A 13,154-nucleotide genomic window follows, 5' to 3' on the forward strand; every position below is an offset into this window, starting at 1 on the left:
TCTCACTTATGAGTGGAACCAGGGAAGGTGGGGAACATGGGGAAGGGGCTGACTTCAGCTGTCAGACCCCTGAGGTGACTAGTCTCCAGTTCTAGGTTTAAGCCCCAAGGATGCTAGGTCAGACGGGTCCTTGGGTCACTACCTAGCTTGGGCCAAGTCCCTCTGGTTTGTGAATATGAACTTGAGAAGTGTTCTGAAGTTCTGTAGAAACAGGATTCAGACTTAGGCTTTTGTGCTGAGATCAATTAGCAAAGCACTTGCCCGGCCTCCCTGGTAAGCGGGCTCCACCTGGAGAAGGCAGGCTTCACAGTGGGAACCTGACTGTCCCATACATGCTGAGTGGGGATGAGGAGCCCCCATCACTGTCTGGGGCTGCCAGCTGAACGGTGCGCCACTCTAGAACATGGGAGTGTGTGGCGTGCGGGTCCTAACCCACCAGCTCAGACACTACAAGTCTGGAAACTCCACTGCAACACATGGTCTCAGATGTGGTGCTGGTATTAACTACTGGTGAGACCTTGGGAAACCACAGGGCTTCCAGGCTGGACCAGCAGGGGCCTCAGGGAAGCCTTGAGAAGAAGGTGACGGCTGGTCCAGCCTGTGCTTAAGGATGATGCATGCTGTAGCAGTCCATAGAAAGCCTGGGTCTTGGTGACAGAGCTGCCAGCTGGGCACTGTGTTCAGACACCCAGGGCCAGAGTGTGTCCATCTCTGGAGAAATGAAAAGCCTGGCAGAGGCCCTCACTAGGGCACTGGTAACAACAGTCAAGGTTTTATTGCCAATGGAACACCAGACACGGCAAAGGAGCTGGCTCCCTCCCAGAGCCCCGGACCTTGGCCCATGGTTGGTAGCCTTCTCAGGGCGCACAGGGCAGGCAGCTGGAGGAAGCTGGGCACTTGTCCCAGTCCAGCTGCTGGCTTTATTGGTGGCCTGGATATCCCCCACCCCGGCCACTCCCCTTCAGGCTCAAGAAACAAATTTATTCAAACTGCCAGGGGCAGGCCTCTGTCTGGGCTGCTCCAGCAGGAACTCCTGAGCCTCCAGAAATGTGTGCTATGGCGTCTGTCTTTTTTAAGCTTCTGATTGGGTGAAAGGGCCAGCTTGGGGTCTCATCTATCCACTAAGGCAGGCACTGAACATCCGCACTCGGAGCCAGGAGAGTGGAAAACCACAACAGGAGAGTGGCTTTGAGGTCACGGGTAGAGACAGCACCTGAGCAGGGCACCCACAGCCTTGGCCAGCAGCGGTTCCAGCGCTTCCCTTGCCAGGCCCCAGATGATGATATGGCCTGGCCTACCTGGTCTTCCTGGCTCAAGGGTCACGGGTCATCCATCCCCTTATCCCTGACAGCCAGCAGGGGCTCTAGAAAGGACCCTCTAGAAATTGTTCACTTATGGCCTCTGACTTTTGAGTCCAGAGGCAAGGCAGCTCCTCGCTTAGGCGGCCTTTTCCCAGTGTGCTGACTAAACTTAGGAAGAAAGAAATAACAGTAACTCGCAACATTCAAACTATCCCAGACGCTCGCTGTAGGTTTGTGGCTCAGGCCTGCTCTGGGCAGGTCCTACTAAAGATAAATAGATTCACACCCGGAGAACTGTCCCAGAGACTGGGCCCCTTGGGCAGGTGAAGGAAGGCTGGGGCCGTAGGTGCAGGAGTTGGAGGTCTCTCAGAGGCCCCTTGACCATTGCCAGACAGCCACGTGAAGGAAGCCCAGGCGTGACCAGAGCCATCCTGCTGAACACCGTAGGGCCTAGTAGTTCACCAGCTGAGCTGGGTAGACACCATCCTTTTGGTCGAGCTGCAGGGTTTGAAGATGAGGCGCTCGCTCAGTAGATGAGTTTGGAAGCATACATATGACCCGGATGTAGCCCCACTGCACCCCTGTCAAGCTCTCCTCCCTAACCCAGCACCGATGCCTGGTACCTGGTTGTCCGTCCTGGAGGCTATATTGGGTTTCTGGGCCAGGGGTGGCTTCTTAGTGGCCCCACTTCGGGGAGCTGGGCTGGGTCTGCTGGGTTCTTCCTCTCCAGGTGTCCCCATCCCCCCGGCCAGCACATAGTGCTGCTTCCGAAGCGCACCAAGCCGCATGCGCTCTGTCTCTAGTGTCTTCTCCAGCTCCAAGACTCGCACCTGCAGGCCACACGGCCAACTCAGCACTGAGATCCAGGGGCTTTCCCAGACATCAGGCCCTGGCAGCTGCAGGCATGAGGGGTACCCACCTGTGTCTCCATCTCCTGCTTCTTCAGCTTGATGAGGGACAGGCCAGAGAAATCCATGGTGTCTGTGGTCAGGGGGAAGAAGTGAGTAGCTGAGTGACCCCTCCCACCAGCTCTGGGAAGCCCCTTTGAATGCCCAAGAGCTCGCCTCTGTCCTCGATCTGCTCCTGGCCAGATTTGGTGGAGGCCACGACACTGGCAGCCCTCTCGTTGACAGTGCGGGAGCACTCCTGCAGGCGGCTCAGGTGGGGGCTGTTCTTGTTGGCTTTCACCTTCAGGGAGCAGAGTGGGCATCGGTTGGTTGGCCACAGGCAACAGGAAAGGCCCCCAGCCCAGGCCTGGCACACGTCCAACCTGGGGCGGCAGAGGTCAGCACTGCCTCACCTTCGAGGCTGCCACCAGCTGGGCTGTGCTGGCTGCAATCTCATGTGAGCAGACGATGAGTTCCTCGTATTTGCCCGTGTGGAGCACAACCTTGTCAGCTGACTCCCTGAGGAGTCAGGGTCAACCAGGAGTCTGGGTTTCTGCATCGTGAACAGTATGGCAAGCCCCCACACCCAACCTCAGCACCTCGCCCACCCCACCCACACCTGGGTTGACATACACCAGCTGTGTGGCTCCCCAGCCCACTGCCTTAGAGGCTGAGATGAGACCTTCAGTCCACCGTGAATTCTTGGCATAAAATTCCTGCTGCGTTGCTGCTCCCTAGTGGCAATGAGAGGACAAGACAGGACAGTCTAATCAAGGACACTTTGGATGGTCCAGAGGCATGTCCCTGAGACCTCCCTGTGTGGGGGATGTCATGCACAAATGGGGTAGGGGCTCAGAGTTGATTTCTCTTCCTGACCCAGGCAGGAAGGCTGCCAGAGAACAGCACCTCGAGCTTACCCTGCCGCTCTCCACGATTTCCTTCTGCAGGCTGGTGGAAGTCATCACCAGAAGCCGGATGGCCTGCCAAGAGCAAGATGGGTGTGACTTTCCGGGTGGCCCTGACAGCCCAGTCTGGAGTCACCCACGCACACACTGGTGTGACTTTCCAGTGGTCCTGACAGCCCTGTCTGGAGTCACTCATGCACACACTGGTGTGACTTTCCGGTGGCCCTGACAGCCCTGTCTGGAGTCATCCATGCACACACTGGTGTGACTTTCCGGTGGTCCTGACAGCCCTGTCTGGAGTCACTCACGCACACACTGGTGTGACTTTCCGGTGGCCCTGACAGCCCAGTCTAGAGTCACCCATGCACACGCTCACCTTCATCAGGTCTGTGCAGGAGTTGAGGATCCTGGGGAAAAGCAGAGGAGAGAGAGAAGACAGCTCTAGTGTAGCCTTGTGACATCATGCAAGGCTCCGACACACCAGGGCAGGGGACATGCACTCGTGTCCAGCCCCTTTCTGGGCGGCTCAGCAGTCAGGAAGGCCGGATCATGGATCCAGGGACGGCTGTGCGCTGGGGCTGTGGGCGGAGTCCGGCTTACCGCTCATTCACCTCCAGCTTCACTCCTGAGCTCTCGTGGCGGGCCTGGCTCATCATGTCCTGCACCCAGTGACAGAATGAGATGGATTCCAAGGATGTCCTAACTGTCCCTGCTCAGACGCAGCCTCTAGTCCCCTCAGTCGCCACAGGAACTGTGGCAGTCCTGACACTCAGCCCTCACTCACCTCGATCCTCCGCACGGCGTCCTCGATGGCTGCAGAGGTGGCTGCCATCTCCTTGTCCACCATGGCTCCCAGCTCCTCTTGCCGTACATCCAGGCTCTTAGGCTTCAGGTCCTGAAATGATCGAGTCAGACGTAGATTCAACTTCACTAAGGCCCGGGAAAGATGCACAAGAGGCAGCAGACCAGGTGGCGAGGGTGGCAGTGTGTGTACTGCAGCTGCAGCCCGTGGGCATCCACCCTCACTCAGCCCGCCTCCCAGACAGTATAGTCAGCTTCTGCTCAGCCCGCCTCCCGGACAGTACAGAGTTAGCATCCGCTCAGCCCGCCTCCCGGACAGTACAGAGTTAGCATCCGCTCAGCCCGCCTCCCGGACAGTACAGAGTTAGCATCCGCTCAGCCCGCCTCCCGGACAGTACAGAGTTAGCATCCGCTCAGCCCGCCTCCCGGACAGTACAGAGTTAGCATCCGCTCAGCCCGCCTCCCGGACAGTACAGAGTTAGCATCCGCTCAGCCCGCCTCCCGGACAGTACAGAGTTAGCATCCACTCAGCCCAGCCAGAGCCTTGGCCACACAGCTCACCTGGCCCAACTGGAGAATACCCTGCAGGGGGGCCCGCATCAGGCTAGGCTGGGCCCTTGGTAGCAGTGCCCGGTCCTGCAGCTGTGCCATGAGCTCCAGGGCCCGGGCTCCACACTCCCTGCATGTGTCGATCAGGCCTGGCGGGGTGAAGGGAAGGTCTATGAGGGGAACCTTTTTGCTTGAGTCCTGGATAAGGTCCCCACATACCCTTGGCCTAGGACCTGTCCAAAGGAAGGCCCTCCTTTCCCCCTGTACACTGGAGACCCTCATGTGAGACAAGATGAAACAGTCAGGCCCTACTTACGGTCAGCGGGGTCAGTGGGGGCCAGGTGGGAGGTGGCACCGCCATTGACAATAGTGTCCGCGGCCAGATGGGAGAAGCGGGTCAGTGCTGCCACCAGGGCGGAAGCATCTGCAGGTGGGTAAGGCCAAGGTTGTGGGTGGGAGCAACAAGATCCTTGTGTGGGAACCCTCAGGCAAGTGTTCCATTTTCTCAGTGTGTGGACTAAGGCTCCAGCACCCACCCAGCATATGAAGGAAGGCAGAGGGTGCCGAAACAGAGTCAGGGTGACTCCAGGCCCCTGGATCCCTGCACTCCCTGCAGACAACCTCCCAGCTAACAGGCACAGGGCTCTGAGCAGTACCACCTTCCTGAGGAGGTGCCTGTCTCCTCCAGGACCCCCCAGCAGGCAGCCCTAGCCACAGGCACCCATGGGAACTACAGGTCCACACCACCGCCAGCGGAACTCACCTTCAGAGGAAGCCAGGTACTGGGCATGGCCCTTCTCCAGGCCACTCACGGTGTCCAGGGCTGCCTGAGCCCGGCTCACCAAGTAGTCTGTAAGCACAGAGAAGAATGTGCAGCTTCAGCCCATGGCCCCTGCTTCTCAGGACTGGGGACAGGCGCCGTCGCTGGAGAAAGGGCTGGGTGCCCTGAGCACACACCTGGGGAGCTGGTGCAGCGGAGGTGCAGGGGGTCGTCCAGCTTGCTCACTGCGTCCTGCAGAATGGCCTCTGCCTCGGCGGCTGCGCTCCGCAACACTGCAAACTGCTCATCCAACAGCTTCTGCCGAAGTCCCTGCTCCTGGGACTCCTGGAGGGAGGGGAGAGGAGGGGTGGGGCCTTCAGACCCCTCAAGGCCCAGGGCTTAGCTCCAAGGATTGACTGGACAGCGGCTGAGCCCGGCTCCGCTCGCTGACCCCTCGGGAAGGATGCCCTAGTCTAGCTAGGGCAGAGATTTCTAGACCACCCCCCTCTCAGGACTTGGGTGACTCATGACAGGCGGGGACACTGACTGAACAGGACAGAGTAAGAAACAGCCCAGGACCTCGAAAGACTTATCTCAAAGGGCCACTGAGCACACAAAAAACGTTTTCAATGCTGGCAAGATGGCTTGGAGGGCAAGGGTGCCTGCCGCCAAACCTGGCAACCTAAGGTCACTCCCCGGGCCCAGAAGGTGGAAGGAAAGAACTGACTCCTGCAAGTTGTCTCTGACCTCCATAGTACTCCCCATCCCCAAGCACAGTAAATCCAACTTAAAAAAAAAAAAAGATATTCCATATGATTAGACAACTAGAAATGCAAACCAAAATCACAAAGAACAACCCTGGGTGACAGAACACACCCAGCACGCAGAAGGCCTAAGACAGGGCTGCCTTGAGTTGGAGGCCAACCTGGCGCTTTGTACCCATGCAACTGGCCACAGTGAGAAGACCGCAAAGCACGGCGGGAGGACGCGGAGACCTGGCTGTACGCCGGGGGCTTCCTTTTGGAGAGCATGGTCTCAGCAAGAAAGGGGTGCCAGGCTCCGAGCACAGACGACTGACTCGCACACAGCAGAGGGGTGAGCTGCCCCACAGGAGGGGTGTGGTGGAAGCCGGTCGTACCTTCTCTGCCAGCTGCCCCCGGAGCTCGCCCCTCTCCTGGGAGCTGCGCTGCTGCTCCTGGCTAAGAGCCTCGTCCTTCTCCCGCACCAGACTCTGAGCGGCCTGCAGTTCTGCCTCACGCTGCTGCATGGCTCCGCTCAGGGCCTCCTTCTCTGCGCTCAGTGCAGCTAGCCGTGAGCTCAGCTCTGACCCGTTCTGTGAACGTGAAGATGTCACCAGCCACGCCAAGCCTACCCGGCCTTACCCCGAGTTCACAGCCCACCGTCGCGGCCGTGTCTTATTACCACACTGCCTCCCAAGACACTGAGAGCTTCTGGAGGGTCAAGGCTACACTGCCGTCTAAGCATGGCTCAAATCACAGGCAAGAGGACCTGACTTGCCCCAGCCTGATCCCAGCACCAGCGGAGTGCCCCTGGCTAGCAGGCACCTGTTCTGTCCGGCTCAGGGCCTCCTGTGCACGGGCCAGCTCTCCCGCCTTGGCCGCCAGCTCCCTCGTAAGCTTTTCCAACTGGTCACTCTGCTCTTCCATCTAGGACGGGACAGCGTGTCAGTAGGGCAGCAGGGCTGGGAGGTGCGGGAGGGGCGCACACGGAACACACCTTCATCTCAGACTCACGCTTCACTTGCTCCATCTGGAAGGCCAGCTGTTCCTTTACCCGTGCCACCTCCTCCTGGCTCTGCTGTGTCACCGTCAACTGCTTGGCCGTGTCGGCATTCTAGGAGGCAGGGGACGGGTTCTGACTCTGGACCCCGGGCCGCGCTGCCCTCCCTGAGGCCGGCACCCACCTTCCTGAGCAGCTCGGCGTGCGTGTTAATGAGTTCACTGTGCTTCTCCTTCAGCTTGCTGTAGCGAGCCTCTGTGGCACTGGCCTTCCCTGAAGAGAGGCTAGGCTAAGTGGAGTGGGCAGGAGGGTGGGCTCCACCCGCGCCCCGTTGCTAGGTGCCACCCCAGAGGTACACACTCTCCGCCTCCTCTCGCAAGCCCTGGTTGCGGGCGCCTTCCAGCTGCAGGGCCTTCAGCTGGGCCAGCTCATGGCGCAGCTGCTCATTGTCCACCAGGGCCTTCTGCTTCTGCTTCCGCTGCTCCTCCAGCTCCGCCTCCAGGCTGTTCACCTGGCCCTTGAGCTGTGAGATGTACCGCTGGGCCTGCAGGGCAGGAAGGGGAGTATGGACCCCAGGCCCACCCATGTGAGGCCCACCCTTGGCCACACCCCTCACCTCCATCTTAATCTTCTCCAGCTCAGCTCGGAGGGTCTCCACCTCTCTCTTCAAGTTCTCGATCTGGAGGTCCCTGGGGACAGAGATCCTGGGCTCAGTTCATCAACCAGAAGGTTCCAGACTGCCCAACCCAGGATCTCAGATGCCACTAGTGGCGGTTCAGGATTGAGTGTCACATTACTCTGTAGTTCCTACCTATGGCCTTTCCAGACAGAAGGCCTTTTCTAGCCTCCCCGCCTCAGCTAGTCCCCGGGGACTCACCTGTCATCCTTCATGGAGCCATTCGGGGGTCCAAAGGTCTGATCAAAGAGGTCAGCTACCACCTGCCATAGCAGAGAACACGGACCTCGGACTCAGAAGCCTATGACCTCGAGGCCTGGCAAGGGAGGCCCGGTCACCCTGCGTTTTGCCTAGCCTTGTGTCGGAAGCCCTTCGGGATCAGACAGCGAGGCATGGGGAGACCAGCAGATGGGGGTCTTACCACTGGCTCCCCAGGAGGGGGCCCACTGCTGATCTCGATTAGGTTCTCAGGCTCCTCCTCCTCCGGGGCCTCCTCTGGAATCACCACCACCGGCTTGATGTGCTCAGCCAGGGCTGAGGCCCGCAGGAAATTGGGGGGTCCCTATAGGGACAGAGTTTGGGGGAGTCTCAGCCACCTCCACAAGCCTTTTGGGAACTCATCCAGAGCCTGCAGGGAGCCAGGGGCTGTTGTGTGGGGCCAGGAGGGGGTACAGGGGAGAAGGCAGGGGAGGGGGGCAGGGACGGGAGGGGGGAGTGCAGGGGAGGGGGCAGGGACAGGCACCTCCGGCAGCCTCGGGATCTGGATGAGCCTCTTGAAGTAGAGCATGTCGGAGGCGCGGCGGAAGAAGTTTTTGAGGCTGCAGGAGGAAAGGGCACGGGTCATGGGGACCATCAGCACTCTGTCCAACCATGCCTTAGCACTGCCCCCGGGGCTGGTACCTGTGAAACTGCTCATGGAACCGATCCCTGTGGCCTTGCAGGGTGTCTGCTGGGAGACCTGAGGGACAGCAAAGTGAACAGGGCTTCCTCTCCGTATGCTGCCCTGAGGCCTGCTTCCCCTCCTGACCCTCAAGACTCTGGACCCACTGGAGAGCAGAGGGGTCACTGTGGCCTGGCCAGTGCACCCTAACTGGGAAAGGGACGAGGCTCCATGGGGTCACTTCAGCTTGGATGAGAGCCAGACAAGGCGGCAAGGAGCAGACAGAGACACTGTCAGGGCCGAACCCCCTCCCCGCACCTGGCTCTAGAGTGGAGGCTGCCCGGAGCCAGCGCACGTGACCTGAGGACCTTTTCCAAACACAAGTGGCCAGCCTTTTCACTACTGCGCCCCAGAAATCATGTGGCCGGGGAGGGGCCGCTGTCCCTTCCTACACCAGGTGGGCAGGAAGCCGTGAGTGTGAACAGCTGACACACGAAGTCTCTCTGCTTTGGAAAATGGTGAGTTCCCCCCATGAAACACATTACTGGTGTGGACAGGGACAGGGGGACAGGTTCTAACTAGCACTCTCTCGGGACCAGGACCAGGGGACACCGGCTTCCCTCATGGTGCAGGGCCGCGCACTCACACGAGTGCAGCTTGAACATGAGTGTCACCGTGTAGTGGTACAGGTGGCTGCAGTCCTGGATGACCTGGATGAGCGGCGCCAGGCGACACTGGCCAGAAGACATCTGGGACACGGCGATGGCTGTGTTCAGCTGTCGGAACACTGAGGAAAGCATGAATGGATGTGGCTGGAGGTAGCTTGAGGGCGGCCCCACCCAAGTCCACTTTAGTGACAGCTCAGGCTCTGGGGCTGTGGAGTCAGTGAGTGGCCCTCCACTGTGCTGTCAAAACCAGGGTGAAGGTATGATTGCTGGGACTCCAATCTGGGCCTTCTACAGCGCGCTCTAGGCGGGGACTGGCGCCCTCTGCTGGTGGCTGTCCCACGTTGAGGACAGCCCGGACAACCCCCAGGAATGAGGTCAAGGCCGACAGCAAGGCTGGGCAATCCTCTCAGCTCTAGTTCAGGGAGGGTTTTCCAGAACCCTGGGCCAGGATGAGCCTGAGACAAGTACTGGAGGACAGGAATGCCTGCCTTGGACCAGGGCCGCACACCTCAGAGAAGGAACAAGCTGAGGATTGTCACCAAAGGTTAAAGAGGTGGCTTATATGGTACGTGGAGAAGGACTGCTGACCATTTCAAGTTGCCCCCTGATCTCCACACATGTGCCACGGCACAGGCACACACACGCACACACACACACACACACACACACACACACACACTAAATTAAAATGTAAGAAATCTATTTTAAAATACTGTCACTCTGGCCAAGCATGTTACTGCCTATAATCTGCTCAGGAAGCTGAGGCAGGAGGATTGAGCTCAAGGCCAAATTTCTACAAAGCAAGAAAGACCTTGTCTCAAAAACAACCAAAGAGGCTGGAGAGGTGGCTCAGGGTTAAACTGCGCTGGCTGCTCTTCCTGAGGACCCAAGTTCTACTTCCCAACACACACATGAAGCCTCCCTCCCGACTACCCAGAACTCTGGCACCAGAGGATCTGATGCCCTCCCTCTCCTGGCTTCTGCAGGAATCAGGCACAGACACAGTACACAGATGTATATGCAGGCAAAACACCATACGAGGTTGTTTTTTTTAAAAGACTGTCATTGTAATACGCCGTCTTGTAGGTGTGGAGACGGACTAGAGTTTGCTCCAGGCCACAGCCTTGAACACAGGCTTTGCAAGCCCCAAGTGACCTGATACCTCACCTGCCCTGGAGACCCTGACAATCAGTGCTTGTATCAGAACTCCAGAGAAAGGGACAAAGGACAAACACAAGGCTGCCTCCCCTGGCCAGCATCTTCTCTGGGGCAGAGAGAGGAATGACAAAGAGCAGGCCGTGAGCCAGACTGGGAGAGCAGCCAGGCCCATGCTGGGCAGACGACGAGTGGTTCCAGGAGCCCTCAGCCCCTTGGTCCGGTCATGCCTGGGGTGGAGCTGCTTGCAAGGCTTGGCTGTATAGAAAGGGCCAGGGATGAAAGCCACACTAGGGGTTGTTTCTTTGGTTGGTTTTTTGTTTGTTTGTTTGTTTTTGTGTGTGTGTGTGTGTGTAAACTATACAGGACTACTTCGGATTTCAAATCTGTGAGTGAACTCTGGTTCACTATATGCCTTATTTCAGGCAGAATACTCTCTACATCTTTCCAGCCACATGCTGGGCACGCACTTCATTATTTAGGCACAGCCCTGGCTAATCGAGACCAGGTTGGCCTCAAATTCAGATATCTTGTTTTTGTCTCTTAAGCACCAGGATTAAGGGCATGTGCCACCACACCCATACCTCTTTTTATTTAAAGTTTTATTTTCTATGTATAGATAGGTGTTTTGCCCGTGCACCACATGCCTGCAATGTCCTCCGAGACCAGAAGAGGGCATCGGTCCCCTAAACTGGAGTTGGAGGGTTAGCTCAGGGCCTCTCTTTAGCCCTTCTAGCTTTTGAGACTGGGTCCCCAGGTTGACCTTCAGCTCAAGCAGGCCTCAAATTCGTGATTACCCTGCCTCAGCCTTCTGAGGAGCACATCTCTCTTAAGAGCCCGGCACTCCCGTTGAAGGCGGCGTGTTGTAGCCGGCTTTCCACCGAGGTGCAGGGGTTTCCACCTACACCTGCTACAGTTAACAGCGCCCACTCTTTGTACATCACTCAAACATCTATGTCACCAAGGACAGGGGCCTGCAGGCTCTTCCCACTTGCCTTCTGGGTCCACAGTCTGCCCCCTTGGGCCTCCTCCTAGGCTATATTCAGCTAGGGTGGGGACATAGGTCTATGGCTTGAGTCTCACGGCCTGTGTGCTCTGAGGAGCTCAGGCTTAGCTGTTCAGTCAGGACACAATTCCTGGTGGCCTCGGTCCAGCTGCACTACCAGGCCACACCCCTGGTGACCTGTCGTCTGCTCCTGGACAGGTTCCATGTTGACCTCTCACCCACCACAGCCACAGGCCCAGGCCCAGGCCCAGGGTACAGGGTGGCTATCCTGCCTCTTCCCAGTTCCCTGTTTTTCCTTAAAAAGGCGTTCGCCTTGGGTTTGCCATGGACAACACTGAGTCACCAGCAGTTATTTTGAAGGTGCAGCCCAGAACAACCACCCCCCAGGCTGGGAGGGGAGCCCTCAGAGATTTCCTGTCCAACAGCTGAACAGTCTGACAGATCCGAGAGGCATTTCAGAACACGGAGTAGGAAATGTTAACCATATTTTCTCTCCCAGAGAGCAGTGCAGCTGCTGAAGCCAGGCAGGAGCCTAGAGATCTCCTCCACAGGGCACCCATCCCTCTACACCCAGGGGCCCACAGAGGGGTGTGCAGGTGCCATGCCCTGGATACACACGCAGGCCTCCAGGAAGGGAAGTCTCCGCCTGTGCTCTGGAGGTTCCATGAAGCCCCCTTTTGTCTTGGAGGGAGGGGATCTCAAGGAACAGGGCATTGGGTTGCCGTGGATGCCCTATCAGGAGTGCACTTGCCCGGGGTGAGTGGGGCCCAGGCTTCGCCCCAGCAGCAGGAAGGCAGTGAAAGCCCAGCCTGCTCACCGCTACCTTCACAGCCTGGCACAAGGGACTTGCTCACCTGCCTCCGAAAGCTTCAGTTCACAGTCCATGTAGTCAAACATCTCCACGGTGAGCTGGAAACTAGGAGGAAGGGGGGGTGATGCAAAGGGCAGCAGGCACCCCACATAACCCCAAGACCCCTCTGGAGCAGGAAGCAAACTCCATCAGGCAGAAACATGGCGTCATCCACTGCCTGACCCACTGGGGACCATGACCTTCAGTCTTATTTGACATGGTCCCTCGTGGGCACTTGGGTCTCCATGCTTGGGAGCATGGGAGACACTGAGGCCACACAGACTCACATGTTATTAACATCAGTTCCCGCCGCCTTCTCCAACACTTCATCTGTTACCTCCAGGCCTGCAGGAAACTGGGGGTGCTGTGGAGACAGCCCCCCCTCAGCCTCACTGAGCAGCGGTGTACTGTCCCATCCCTGCTCCTGACAGCTCCCATGAAGGGGAGTCGCCAGGGAGGTTTCCCAATGCCTTCATCCCGTGACCCAGCTTCTCTGCTTAAGGCAAAGGGGCTGACAGAAATCCTGGACTGAGGTGGGGCAGCCAGCCCAGGACTGGCAGGCAAGGCCACTGGAGCAGAGGGGCTCACATCTGCACTGGGTCTATACAAGCACTGAGATTACCTGGCGATCTCCTGCCAGTCATCCCAGCCTCCATGGCAAGTGGACAGACCATGGATGGACAGGCCAGGTGCCATCCAATCCCCTCTATGCCCCAGGATGTCACAGAAAGAAGAGTCCCCCAGTCCCCCAGTCCCATGATTTCTCAGGGAGACTACCTTAAGGTGGAAGGAGATTTTAGTCAGCAACAGTTTGGTATAGATATTCACCAGGTGTCCATACTGGTCTCGAAGGTGGCCCTGTGGGGACCAGAGCCCTGTGTAAGGTCACTGTCAAGAACATACCTCGGAATCCCAAGGATCAAGCGCGCACCCAGACCAGAAGAACGAGGTGGGAGGGAAGCGGGCCCTTCCTCCA

The 13,154-nt window shown here is 58.2% G+C and overlaps 1 protein-coding gene across 1 annotated transcript in view; it reads right to left on the reverse strand.

The window, feature by feature from the left end:
• Positions 1-756: 756 nt before the first annotated feature.
• The window catches only part of Hip1r (huntingtin interacting protein 1 related), a 29,036-nt gene continuing 16,638 nt past the window's right edge, over positions 757-13,154 (reverse strand). The window contains exons 5-32 of the mRNA XM_052168489.1: positions 12,956-13,036; positions 12,466-12,542; positions 12,183-12,244; positions 9,146-9,286; positions 8,520-8,577; positions 8,362-8,437; positions 8,041-8,181; positions 7,821-7,882; positions 7,560-7,632; positions 7,304-7,487; positions 7,128-7,216; positions 6,941-7,057; positions 6,769-6,870; positions 6,342-6,536; positions 5,401-5,548; positions 5,207-5,293; positions 4,760-4,867; positions 4,456-4,592; positions 3,878-3,988; positions 3,694-3,752; positions 3,470-3,500; positions 3,106-3,168; positions 2,822-2,922; positions 2,602-2,707; positions 2,366-2,489; positions 2,221-2,282; positions 1,925-2,131; positions 757-1,799 (exon numbers count right to left, since the gene is read on the reverse strand). Of these exons, the coding sequence (XP_052024449.1) occupies positions 1,752-1,799; positions 1,925-2,131; positions 2,221-2,282; positions 2,366-2,489; positions 2,602-2,707; positions 2,822-2,922; positions 3,106-3,168; positions 3,470-3,500; positions 3,694-3,752; positions 3,878-3,988; positions 4,456-4,592; positions 4,760-4,867; positions 5,207-5,293; positions 5,401-5,548; positions 6,342-6,536; positions 6,769-6,870; positions 6,941-7,057; positions 7,128-7,216; positions 7,304-7,487; positions 7,560-7,632; positions 7,821-7,882; positions 8,041-8,181; positions 8,362-8,437; positions 8,520-8,577; positions 9,146-9,286; positions 12,183-12,244; positions 12,466-12,542; positions 12,956-13,036 (2,850 nt within the window). The 3' untranslated portion in view covers positions 757-1,751. The remainder of the gene's footprint in view (positions 1,800-1,924; positions 2,132-2,220; positions 2,283-2,365; positions 2,490-2,601; positions 2,708-2,821; positions 2,923-3,105; positions 3,169-3,469; positions 3,501-3,693; positions 3,753-3,877; positions 3,989-4,455; positions 4,593-4,759; positions 4,868-5,206; positions 5,294-5,400; positions 5,549-6,341; positions 6,537-6,768; positions 6,871-6,940; positions 7,058-7,127; positions 7,217-7,303; positions 7,488-7,559; positions 7,633-7,820; positions 7,883-8,040; positions 8,182-8,361; positions 8,438-8,519; positions 8,578-9,145; positions 9,287-12,182; positions 12,245-12,465; positions 12,543-12,955; positions 13,037-13,154) is intronic.

Source organism: Apodemus sylvaticus, chromosome 22 (genome assembly GCF_947179515.1).
Source record: "Apodemus sylvaticus chromosome 22, mApoSyl1.1, whole genome shotgun sequence".
Lineage (NCBI taxonomy): Eukaryota > Metazoa > Chordata > Mammalia > Rodentia > Muridae > Apodemus > Apodemus sylvaticus.